General features: G+C 45.4%; 1 protein-coding gene across 10 annotated transcripts in view; it reads right to left on the bottom strand.

Moving 5' to 3' along the window:
* The window catches only part of FAM13A (family with sequence similarity 13 member A), a 133,767-nt gene that overhangs the window by 8,274 nt on the left and 112,513 nt on the right, over positions 1-12,980 (bottom strand). For 9 of the 10 annotated variants that reach the window (XR_005828720.1, XM_040599503.1, XM_040599525.1 and 6 more), the window contains 7 exons: positions 10,791-11,004; positions 10,293-10,431; positions 9,109-9,190; positions 8,750-8,970; positions 7,307-7,390; positions 3,070-3,165; positions 1,426-1,509 (listed from right to left, as the gene is read on the bottom strand). Coding sequence is in view for 9 of the 10 variants with exons in the window: in XM_040599503.1 (XP_040455437.1) it covers positions 1,426-1,509; positions 3,070-3,165; positions 7,307-7,390; positions 8,750-8,970; positions 9,109-9,190; positions 10,293-10,431; positions 10,791-11,004 (920 nt within the window). In the remaining variant the exon portion in view is untranslated. The remainder of the gene's footprint in view (positions 1-1,425; positions 1,510-3,069; positions 3,166-7,306; positions 7,391-8,749; positions 8,971-9,108; positions 9,191-10,292; positions 10,432-10,790; positions 11,005-12,980) is intronic. The other variant, XM_040599516.1, reaches the window with a different exon arrangement.

Below are 12,980 nucleotides of genomic sequence, written 5' to 3'. Positions count from 1 at the left end.
GTGCTCTGCCCATAGCGGACCTATGCAGGGGGCACGTTTCGGAGCCTTTTGGCAATTTCCTCCCTTTAGTTCTGAATGTGGTCCAGTGCAAAGCTGCCACATGCAGCTTCACAGGGCCCTACTTCAGTGTGGATAGGCATCGAAGTGTTCACAGGCTTCAGGCTGTCACCCCGATCTTCAGTCAGAAACCCGCCAGGGTTTGCATTCCCCGCAGGTCACTGCTGAGCTGGTGTGATGCTGCCCGGCACAGCACCAGCCATGCTGCGCAGCAGAGATCACCGTAACTGACAGCTCTAAGTTCTGACTCTGGGTGCAAGCATAGGTGAAAAGTAAGAGGACACACTAAAAGAAAGAAACGAACCCAAACCAAACTACCCCCACCAGACCACTATTGCAGATTTGATCCAGCAGTTATCTAGAAAATACTGGTTGCTCAGTGACGATTAACTAGCCTCCAACCAGCAGCTTAACACCTTCATTCTGCGATCTGGTTTTAATGAACACGTGCCTTGAACAGTCCCATTAATATGCAATCTACTGTAACTGCCTAATAATCGAATCACCTTGGATATCTACGTCTGCAGTATTCACACCATTAACCAAACTCTGGCTGATTTAACGGATAAGTGACCCAAGTGTGCTGAAGCACTTTTTCCCCGTTGAATTGCAAAGGTAACAAAAGAAAGCCAGGGCCACCCAGCTCCACACTTCATGTCCTGGTCAACTGTTGGACAACTTCTCAGGGGAAGGCGGCCCAGTATCACAGCTGTCTTCAGCATCAAGAATGACCACCCCACAGCAGCGCGACAAACAATAATCCTCCCATCCAAATCTAACCAAGCGTTAACTAGCAGAACCAAGTTGTTCTTACTTCCATCCTCACGTAACTTGGTTAGAAATACCCTTCACAAGGTGGTGACCAAAGAGCCCTGGATAAAATAAGCATGTGAATGGGAGCAGGTAAAGGATCCACAGGTGCCCCAGTTGGCTCCACGTGCGAGTGTTAGTTTTGTGAGAGCTCATTCCTGCCACGGTGCTGTGTGCAAGCCACAGAGCTTTGGAGTGAGAAAAACTACCGCAAAACAAGTTAGTGTCATTAAAAAGAAAGGAGGAAAGGAAGAAAAAAGCAAGGTACAAAGGTAATTGTGATTTCTTTTTTTTTTAAAGCAAAATAAATTATGTGCAGGTGGAGGGGGAAGGAGAAGGATGGGAAAGAAAGCAAAGCCAGGGAAATACTGTACTCTTATCTACAAGGGAAGAATTTGATCAGAACTGGCGAGGCTTAAAGCAGCTACTGATTTTTCAGGAGGACACTGCGAAAAAATCAACACTGATGGAAAAAAATAAATCAATCATTCTTTTTCATTGGTATAAGGGGAAAATTGATGCAAACTGAGCAATTAGTTAGCAGCTGGAGGTCTTCACCTTTATCTCCTTGAAGAAGGAAGCAGTTTCGCCCTCGATAATTGGCTGCAGCAAAGGGCTTCTCCGCTTGCTGGAGGGGGAACCCTGTGACAGGTGTTAACAAGTATGTTACATTATGAACCCCTTTCTCCTCCACCACCTGCTCTCAGCTCATTCTCACCCATACATTCACTCTCAGCTCATTGCTGGACCATCAGGAGAAATCTACTTCTTAAACATGCCTGGCAAACCCCCTGCACCTTGGGCTGTTTTCTCTCAGGACACTGGACATTGCTTAGGAAGGGACATCGCTGCCAAACACTTTTAAGAAAAAAAACTTGGATGCTGGAATACTAGCTGGGCAGGAACTACAAAGGAAAGGCTGCAAGAAAATAGTCCCCAGCCCAAGGCCCATACACACACCCCACATCTGGCTGGCTCTCCAGAGCTACAGTACAAGCCCAGCTAGGCTTCCCAGGCTTGGTTTCCAGGACCCTGATTTCCCACTGAATTGTCTAACGATGGTAGAGATGGATTTTCAAATGTGTCCCACCTCTGCATGAGTCTCTCGCTGCTCTCACTTAAGGGGCTGGGGAAAGCCAGTCTTGTCTCTCCTCTGCTAGCCACCGTACAATTTCAGTTTCACATCTAAACGGGCTCTGACCTCTCTCTTTTCAGAGCTTTGCATTAAACTGCCCGTGCACAGCTACACAGTTTCTTCCTTCTTGATTGCCAGCACCATCTTCACAGCACACATTTTGGGGAGTACTCTGCATATTCAAGGAGGATCAGCTTTTTGTTTTGTTTTAAATGCAGGACCATCTCCCACTATTTACAGAAAAAAATGCCACTTCCCAGTGTGACTGAACTGAGGAATGCCGTGCCAGCCCATTCACTTCACTGCCCCTCTACAAGAAGTGGCCAGGACATAAGCGCTGCTTGGGAACAGCAAAAAAAGTGAAGGATCATACATGACAGAGTAAACAGGAACCATGATAAAACAATTCTCTTTCCACAGACAGGCTAAAAGTGTTCTGTGTGGGTTTTTTAGATCAAATAATTTTTAGAAAGTGGCCTACACAAGTTGTCTAAAATTAGAGATAGTGCATTTACTCCCTAGATGGGTGCACTGGATTCCTGGCTGGTGGCAGTGCCTCCTTGCCAAAGCACCACCTCAAAAGAGGTCCGCCACTTGCAGGATTTATTTAATACACACAAAGCGTTAGGAGACTGTTGGCCCTTTCTCTCAGCCAAGGAGACTGGTACCTCCTGCGGGACCCACACAAGTCTGTGTTCCTCACATACCAGCCTATGTAACCAAGCAGCATGGAAGACCTACAGCTCAGAGGATTGGTAAGAAAAGGGAAGTGAGGCTGTAGCCAAACACAAGATGATGAAGTAACAGCAGCAGCTCAATGGAAAGAGAAGAAACAACACAAGGTGAGATGTGCCCCATGGCTCATGGGTGGGCAACTAGAGGCCCCTGACCAGCTTTGCGCGACTTCAGTAAATGGTGTGTCATGGATTGACTCATTTGCTTGGTCTTTGAGTGATAAGGGAGGCTGGGACTTGGCCTTAGTGACTGTGTTGTATGCAAAGTGTGGTGATTGCTGTTTCCTCAGCCCAAAACTGAAGAAATAGCCCCGAAAACAACACTCTACTCACAATGATAGGGATGGTGTTCGCTCTGGAGAGGATCTGCTTGACCAAGCGATACCTGTCATACAAAGGCTTCATCACCTGTCGTTCGTTTTTGGTAACCTGAAAAGGAAAAAGAATTGAGAACCATGAAGCTTGCAGCAGATGCTCCACTCTATAACGCATGTGCTTGTGATCACTGTTAGTCAGAGGGGGCCTGAACAGAATCTCCTGAGGATGACGGGTTAGCAGCATTAACCCTGAAACTGGTAATGCAAGTGCTCCCATACATCATTACATCTCCTGTCGCAGGTGCCAGATGAAGCAGCACCCAAGCTGTGGGGTGTCTTGTAATGGGGCTGTATGAGACAGGCTGTTTAAATGACCAGTTTAGGTATGTCCACAGCACAAAATGACCACAGAGGCAACAGTCTGTGCCTGTAATCACGTCTACCATTATAAGGCACAACATGAGCTTTCCCACCCTTGTTCTTGTGGCTGGGGCCTCAGAGGCAATGTTTATGACGCACAAAAAGAGAAAAGAGCTGCAATGACTGGATACTGCAACGTAAGGAGTCTTTCTCAGGGTAGCTAAACTACAGGTATCACAAAAGCTGAGCTGGCTTCGCTATTTCTCCTAATTTCCTGTCCAAGGCCGCAGTTCTTCATCTTTTGAACAACCTAACCTTGCTCTCCACCCCTCCTCCCAGCAACCTTGCTGAGGAGAAGTTACCACAGAGCTGAGAAGGGATGAAGGTGCCAGGGCTGTGTGGCATAGAGAAGACAGACTAGTGCTGTAATGCCCACCCCAAGCCCTCCTTACGCTGCTCTGCCCCTGACTCTACTCTCCCTAGCTGTGGTCATGCTCCCTCCCCCGTGTGACAGTGTTACAAACTGCCAGTGTTTATTTCTGGTTTCTTTCAGATCCAAGCTAAGCTGAAAGTCTTAGTACCGATAGTGCAGGAGAAGGGAAGACCTAACAGCTAGTAACTCATGTGGTAAAAGCAAAGGTCTGTCCAACCAGGTACTAGTTGTGAGGAAGTCAGGGTTTATTTCTTCAGTGTTTTGTTACAGCAGGCTTAGAAAACAGAGTACTCGGCAGAACCAACCTGACCATCACCTGTCTTTGTATTCAGTACTGTCTGACCCACATCCCATGACTGTCTTTCCATTAGCTCTTTTGTCTGACTTTAGATTATAAAGCTCTTACAAGGTGAAGCTTTAACTGATTCTGATGCCTATCTTCCTCGAGGCTTTTTGCTGCTGCTAATCACCAAAGCATCTGAACAGCCGCCACACAAAAATCAACAGTGTAACCCCCTAGGGAGCTTTGTACAGTCTCCTTTTCTGCAACAGAAATAGGAAGGAAGGGAATACAGCTTAAGACAGGGAGGAGATTTTAAAATGAGCGGTCTTTTATTTTGTCTGCAGTTGACTTTCATTGGAGTGAGCTTCCTAAAACTTTCTCATCCTCCCTCCAGAGCAGGGGAGGGTGCTGGTTTGCAAGGGGCAGAAGAGCTCCGAGCACTCCCAGGAGTGGGACTGGCAGGGAAGAACTCTTAAGAATCTGGAGGCAGCATCTTCCTCCTGATAATCAAGTTTCTTTCTTATGTTGGGGGCAGATGAACAGGGAGGAAGGAGGAGGAAGGCCTTTTTATTTCTTTCTGGGTTCAATACGAACATCCCCAAGCCTGACAAGGGGCGTACAGAGGGGCAGTCCCAGCTCTGGGGCCTGCATGCCCCACACCTCTGGAGCACAGGCCAGCTCCAACACCCTCAGGCTGGCTGTTGGTTGCATAAGTAGCACATATGGATTAGAGGGATGTGAGCAGCATCAGACAATTCACTCGGCCCTCTCTGTATCGAGTGTTGTGTTGATCTGTTGCATTCAATGGCACTGGCTAGCAAGTTGCCTCCAACTTAGGGCATTTGTCTGCAACCCATCAAGCATGCTACTGGAAAAACTGGGTAGCCTGCCTCTCTCTCATTCTCCCTAGCTTTACTAGGTTAGCGGTTAGTAGAACAGGAGGCACAGCACTACTGTTAGCTCAGTCTCTGTTACTAAAAAAATAAAACAAAAAAAAAAAGACTGCTGAGGCTTACACTGAGGCTGAGAACCAAACCTTCAATTAACAACATTTCAAAGCCGATAAATAGCACTGTTCTGCACAGAAAAATAAACATAAGCCTTGGAATGGGCAAAAGATCCTTAGGTATGTGGAAGAATGGAAATAAACGACATGCCTCAGTGTCTGAATATCAGCGTGGAGAGAGAACACAGAGAATTAATTTAGGCATTAGAAGTGTATGTATGGGGCCTGAGTCAGCCCTGCTGATTTACACCAGCACATTTAACAGAAGGCAGATTCTGAAAGAAAATGTTTATCACACGGGCAAACTGTCTCAGTAGGTAAACATAAGTAATACCAGCAAAACCTAGGTATATTTTGGGAGAACATTAAAATGTAAAAAGCCTGTTGGAATAATGGAGCCTTTGACACAGCTCTGGGGCACACTCCACATGGCAGAAGAGCAATAGCTGAGGAACAGACCACTGCTTGCATTGTCACAGCAGCTCCAGAATTTCTGCAGAGATGGTCTTTTTGGCTTAAACAGTTCAGTTCCACCTTTGCAGGTTCATCTACCACTGGTGCAGAAAGACCCGGTTGCACAATAAATGTCAGCTCCATTGTTTTTCTTATTTAGTTAAAATATCTTTAAGAAAAAAAAAAAAATACTTGGCTGAACTATCCCCATTCTCCTCAAGCTCTCGGTACTTTTCCACTGCTGCAGTGCCAAGCGCTGGGAACAGCAAAAGCTGATCAGCTGCAGTCCTCCTTGCCATGCAGCGTTGCTAGGTATAGGCTGCTTACTTAAACCCAAACAAATTAAAAAGCAGTTGTATAAATAAAGGATCAGAAAGGGGAGGAAAAAATAAAAGGTATGCTGACAAGCTAGGCTCTGGACTGGTTCTCTTTTTTAAACAGATTTAAGTGAGTTCACTTCAACGAGATGCCACCTGTTGATTTATGTCATTGTAAAAGCAGAAAAGCAGACTGTCTCGGGGGGGAGGCAGGGAAGGTGAAGTGGATTCCCTCGTGCTGGCCTTTTGCTCCTTCACCCAAGAATAAAACTGCACGTCCTCTCATAAATTATGCTGTTTTAAGTTGCCAGTATATGTGACTGTGCAATATTAGCCCTTCACAAAGGTATTTAAGTAAATTAGCAATACTTTTTTTAAAACAATGGACAAAGGAGGAAATAATTCAGGAGCAAAAGGAAGGAAGCGATCAGGAATCCCGTGCAGCAGCAGAATGACAGATTTGTCAGCTGCACTAATCAAGTACTCCTTATAAGCAGTAATTTGCTGCTCCCGAGCCGCTGCTCAAGGGATTAGCACCACTCTGAAATTAAGTTACTTCACCTATACAGCGGGTAGCAAAGATTATAACACTGTCAGTGAAAGAGGAGGAGGGATTCATACAAAGCCAACAATGGTGTCCTGGAAGCCACAGTGTTTCTGCCACGGCAGGGACACAATACTTAATCCTCTGTCTTCACAAATAATTTTCCTTTGTTAAGATCAAACGTGCAAGAAACCTCATGACCTTTGCTTCCCTGGCACTTGGAAAAAACCATCGGTTTCTCAGAAGAAGAACGAAATTGCCTCTCAACTTATGCTGGGCTGCTTAGCAGACAAACTTGCACGAACCTTTCGGCACAAGCGAATTGTGCAAATAGCAAGGTGCCGGCACCTCCCTGCGAACAGCAAGGTGCTGGGAGAAACAAGCTGTAGCTCCTCCAAGAAGGAGCAATGTATGCACACCTGTCTTCCCAGTTAGCCACTAATACTAGCAAATTGCAAAATTCCTGGTTGGATGGGGGACCACACACAACTATTCACGTGCAGACTATATCCCCAGTAAAGGTGGCTGAGTCCACTGGGCCACAAACTGGGTATCTGTGGATCCTGGTGAGTGTGATGCTAAAATAATGCACATTCTGCCTCAGTCAGCCCGGAGGCTCAGTCCTACAGGTATCTGCCAAGCACAGCACTGCGTGCAGACATCGCCTTGCTGAGAACACACTCTTGGGTAGCGATGGCTGCGAAGGATCAGAGAGGTAGATTAGAAGATGCACGTGTGGTTTGAACAGCAAGAAGTCTAATGACTGTGACATCAAAGGAGCATTAGGGGGATCATTTACCACAGACAAAGACATATAAAGATGTACTTTATAAAAAAAAAAATGCTGCTGTACATACCGGTCTGCCATGAATGCTTTCGTAATACAGCAAAGCTTTTTGAAGAGCCACTTTTTCAGCTGCTATCTGATCTCTTGTCATGTCCTATGAAGAACGGCATACAGAGAGAGGAGGAAGAAAAAAGAAGTCAGATTCCTGGACTGAACAATATTGATCTGTGGCCTAACCGAGTCACACCATTTTGTCATTAAAATGTTCTGAAGACGGGTCTCTGCCTTCCAGTCCTCTCTTCCCAGCTACATTGCAAAAGAGACTGTTAACATGAGTGGCACCCTGTGCACAATGCAGAAAGATTAGAACCATATAAAATTTGTATGTGAAGGTGTTTTATGTACATATCGGGGACTTACCAATTATCAATGTGCTCTGAGAAAACAATGGCATGCAACTTTTAATCACAGCGCCTCTTTTTCAGTTAAAATCCAATGTGTAAATTCTACACCAAAGCACATGTTCCTTCTTTTTCTCCCAATCTGGGGCAAGCTCCAGCACCTCTTGCAAAGCTTGCCATCTTTGCTTTGACTGCCATAAACAGACTACCAAGAACTGAATTGCAGTCAGACCATCTCCTTCTGCCAATTCTGCTATAGAGTGAAAAGCTCTGGCAGACAGGCTGAGGGGACCAAGCCAAAAAACCAAAGGGCAGACAGTTAGGGAACTCTTTAAGTAAGTTTGCCAGAGCTCCCCCACTGAACTTGCCTGACACCAGGCCTTCTCTCCCTATCATAGCACCAAAGACTATCACAGACCCTCTTTTAAACAGCCAGGCTGTGGATTCTTGCTACCACCAGAAAACAGCTGAACACACGCTGTGTATCATCTTCTTCTGAAGATCTAGTAAACAAAGATAATGCTGTCTGCCCCTCTCTTACAAAGCGTGCACAATTTATGTGTCAACAGACTAAAGGACTTCACTTCCAAGGCTGCCCAAACCTCAGGAACTAGCAACATCAGACACAAAGATCTCCCTGCTCACAACCCTCAGAGATCACAGCAGCTAACACAGCTCAATGCAAAACTCTGAAGAGTAGTGATAAAATCCCTGAGAAAAGAGCATTCAGCTTTGGAGCGATAACTAGAAGAAAACAGATGACCCAATGTCCAGAATCACTGGAAGACTCAGAATTTGCCAAAAGCCTTTGTGGATAACAACAGAAATAGCCAAATACAGGGCAGGAAATATTGCAATAATTCAGAAACGTTATGTGGAATATACAAGGAACAGGAAAAGCACACACAGTGACATTCAACAGAAATGAAAGTCTGGAAAAAAAATCAGGTACTAAAGGCAGAGGGAAAGAAACTAAATCAAGTGAGCCAGGAGTAAAGGCTGTAGACTTTGCAACAAAACACAGAAGACCACAAGGCTTTCCCAAATGACTCTGCAGCCATGAGTGACCCACTTGTACTTAAAGGCCTAAATTTGATCTGCCTACATCGTACCTTAATATCTTCAGGTCGGTTTGTCTCTGTTCGTTTTTCTTGAAGCTTCTTCTGGATAGAATCAAGGGTCGCTTCCACTGCAGGCTTGGCAGAGTTATCTGACAGCTCTTGCTTCTTGTCATCGTCCTTCTCGAGCTGAGAGCCGAAGCTCTTGGGGAGCGTGTTGCTTCGCTGACGCACAACAGGGCCAAGGTCTTCCTCCGATATCTTTAGTTTTGACTCTAAACGGGGCATTTGGGGGAAGAGGAGTAATTTTTCTATTTAAAAATGTGGCAATGACAAGATCGCTGCCTAACATCAAATTTAAATGAGGCAGAGTCCAGCTGCCCCACAAAGGCGCACCAGTGGTGGTTGCTCACCTTTAAGTTGCTTTCGGAATTTGGCCAAATCGTTTGTCCATTTGAGCACTTCAGGGTTGGCTGCTTTGTCGCTGTGGGAAGGCTGGGAGGAAAAAAACAGTAATGCTGAATCTGTGTTAAACCAACAGGAGAGACCCACTGAAACAAGTATATGTCACAGAAGTCGGTACAACAGAATTCGGACCCGGCATGGACCATGAGCACTAGCTTCTGACTGGCACCCTGCAGGCCTCTGACCAGCTCATTTCAGACCTTGTTTTAATTGCTCCTCCCTGTCACAGCACTGACTCTTCAGGGCATCGTAAGATTGATTTTATTTTTAGAAAACACAAAACTTTTGATGGCAAACATGAATTTGCAGGAGTGCCTCAGAGGGCCAGATGAACGTTGGAATCCTTGTGCCTACTGTTTTCTAACAAGACGGCACCTCCAAAATAGTTAGCCTAGCATGAACAGTTTGAGAAGTGTTAGGGTGATGCACATATTCACACCAAAAGCTTCCTTACATCCAAAGACGGCAAAATAACGCAAATGCTAGGCTACAGCAAGCTCTGAGCATTTCTTCCAGCCTTTTCTAGTGCAGGAAGATCCTTTCAGCACATTCCTTTGTAGTTTAGATCCCCAACAAAGACAGACAGATGCAAAGCTTTATTTCCTTAAAAAGCTTTCTATGCATCGGAAGGGCATGTCAGGAGCAATTAACAGTACAGTACACTGCTGCTGCTCAGCAGCACTTGACTGTGGTTCCTGGCTCAGAAGTAAGGCGGCTGCTCTCTCTCCTCTGCAATGCACTGCTGTCCTGGGAGTACCATCATGCAAATGAGATGTGCAATTGTGCTCCCCATAAGCTGAACTTTAATAAACAAACAATCAGAATAGCATAGCTATTCCTACACACTGAGTCCGTGCTTGTGGCACACAGTCTTACGTATTGATCCAATTCTTACCAGTTTATTAGGCTATCCCTTGTTTTGCACTGATAATGCATAATGCTTGGAAAGGCAATTTGCTTAGTACAGATGCATGTTTTCCTTTTTCGAGCAGTAGCTTTTTTCATTTTTTCTTTTTCAGACCTTATAAAAGCTTTCAAGCGCTCTGTATGTTTGACAGACTTGCCTGATGTCCCTTCCCTTTGTTGCTAATGCATAACTCTCCATACAAATGCTTAACTCCTAGAGACTCACTCTGTATTTCCTCTCCTCTTCAAATTTGTCCTCAAATCTCCTGATCTTTTTCTTCAGTCCCTGAATCCTCCGGGTGAGTTGTGCAGGGGTAAGGTCCTCTCTGTCGTCTTCATAAGATCCCAAAGATGAACTCCGCCTCCTACCAAGAGCAGAGAAGAGCTTATCCAAACAGCCACAGTACGTCTTCATGCAAAGAAGGCCACTTAAAACTTTGTGCAAATAATGGGAAATCCCACAGAAGTGAGAATGCTATGTTGCTACTCTGTAATGACAGCAAAAGATGCTGTAACAGCACTTTTCAGCAACAGCCACTCCCTAGATGTCAATTCACAAACCCAGAAACTATTAGTTACCAAGAGTTTTTCTAAAAATATCCCTTTCCCATCAGCAGGAACAGAAACCAAACACAGCACAGCTATCTGGCATTGTGGCTTGATGCAACTGTGCACACCCTTTACAGCTGGGTTTGAGAATCAGGACAGGGAAATCACAACCCACCTCATGAAGGAATGAGAATTGGGAGGGGAAGGAGGCACTTCTGTATCATCCAGGTACTGTTGGCTCTGTCCATAGGCATAGAAGCGAGGGGACAGCATGGGATCGCTGTCCTCATCCAGAAGCTGGCGAATTAAGCGACCGGCCTGCGGGGAAAGGCGAGCCTCATCTGAGTCTAAGCCGTCTCGCTGCCATGAGGAAAGAGCAGGGATGGGCTCTGGGAACAGTAAGACAAAGGCTGGTTTTATCGTTTTTGTTTTACACGTACGACAGGCTCCAGGCAACTTTTCTAATGAACCCTGACCTGTTTGTCCCGCACAGTGATTCCTTGTCGTCAGGCATTCTCTGGGTCATTATTTGCATCTATCTGCCCAGCGTGCAAAGCATCGCCTGGCCACAGTGGGTACTCTCCAGAAACACAAATGATCTCCTAGGCACAACAGAAAACTGTACCCAGAAGTTGGCCAGTAATTACCATGGACTGACACCAAACGAGGCTATCGCCAGCCAGCACCTCTGAGGGAAAAGTTACGCTGGACAAGAGAAAATTATTGGCACACTGCAGGATAAAGGAGGCAACTGGATTACAGGAGGGTTTTTTTTCAATTTCAGGGTGTACAAATGCTGTAAATGAGTTGCGTATTAATTGTCCTGCCATAGCCTCCAGCACTCCAGTACAACCCTGCTACCCACTATTGGAAGTTCAAAGACTGGGAATAAGCCTAGGTTCTTCTAGTCTGCAAGGAAAAGCTGTCTCACATTACACCCAGTTCCACAGGGTGCTTAGCCTCGAAATGAACAATGATGGTAATACGGTCTGAGTTTCTCCCTTCTCTATCCCACGTGCAATCCTGCTGCTTAACAGCATGGTGGAAAAGTGGAGATCTTCAGCCACCTGGAGAACCTCACCAGCTGGAAGTAAAAGCAATGCTCTACAGGGAGATGGTGGACTGGGAGAGAAAGGGAAACCAAACGTAGCAGTAGCATTGCTAATTAGCATAACGGAGCCCAAGGAAAGCTACCACCTCAATCTTGTGATCGCTCCCTCCAGATGCCATAAGAAGTCCAACATTTTGTGTTCAGATAGTTTACTAAGCTGATTTGCATGCTCCTACTTAGCACCACGGGATTAGACAGTTTAAGAGCCAGGCTTTGAACTTACAAATCTAACAAATAGTTTGAGAGTCAAGTAAGAAAACAAAAACCTTATAGAAAGCTCCCAGACCAGTTGCAGAGCTACGGACTCATGATTTCCCATGCCTCGTGCATCTATTCTTCCATGAAGAGAAGGGGCTTTTGAAGTTACCGGTTTTTGAATAAAAAGCAGTATTTCCTTTTGCTGAACAAGGTTAACATTTTCATAGCTCCGAACGGATTACATAAGGCTTCCCTTACAGCATCTGTATGCTGTTTAATATTCCCACCCATGTACAATTCAGACAGCACAAGATCATCCACAATTCAGTAATGACAGGCTCAGCGGTATTTTGCCTGCACACGGCATCAAATAACGCTCTTCCCCCCTTCTTCCTTAGCACATGAATATAAATGGCACGCCTCTGCTTAGAGGTTGGTGCTGCATGCAAACTGATGTGCTGCTCTGAAAGGGATGGCTGGAGGTTTTTGCAAAGAGCCTCTTGCAGGTGTTGTGCTAAGTGAAGCACATACAAGCCTGGCTCACAGAGGCTACTTTGATGAGGTGTGTAAGTCCTGAGTGTACGTAGGCTGTTTTGCCACGGACTGGAAAGCTAATGCAGCCTGCACTTCTCAATTAATTTCTAGAACAAGAGTTTTTTCTTAGCTGTGTTCAACCTTGGCAGTTCCTAATACCTGAAATATTTTGCTCAAGGAATCTGATAAGGAGGAGGGTGAAACGAAGGGCAAACTCTTCAGCCAAACTGCGACACTTTGGTGTTGCACACTTCCCTGATCACTCATGATTTCAGGAAGGTCCTCAACAAGATCTCTTGTAGCAAAATAATGGCTAGTAACACTAAAGGAACAAATCTGATAACTTCATTCCTGCTAGTCAAATGTAAGTGATGCACACAATTCTTGCAGACATCTCTCTTGTCTGATTTTTGGAATACATTCTCACCCCAAAACAGAATTTGCTCTTGGAAATGGTTAAATCACACCTCCATGGGATTTATATACATGGAATAAACTTGGAAGAAATCAGCAGCATACTTA

The sequence above is a fragment of the Falco naumanni genome, chromosome 1 (assembly GCF_017639655.2).
Source record: "Falco naumanni isolate bFalNau1 chromosome 1, bFalNau1.pat, whole genome shotgun sequence".
Classification (NCBI taxonomy): Eukaryota; Metazoa; Chordata; class Aves; order Falconiformes; family Falconidae; genus Falco; species Falco naumanni.
This window is presented reverse-complemented; position numbering and strand designations above follow the sequence as displayed.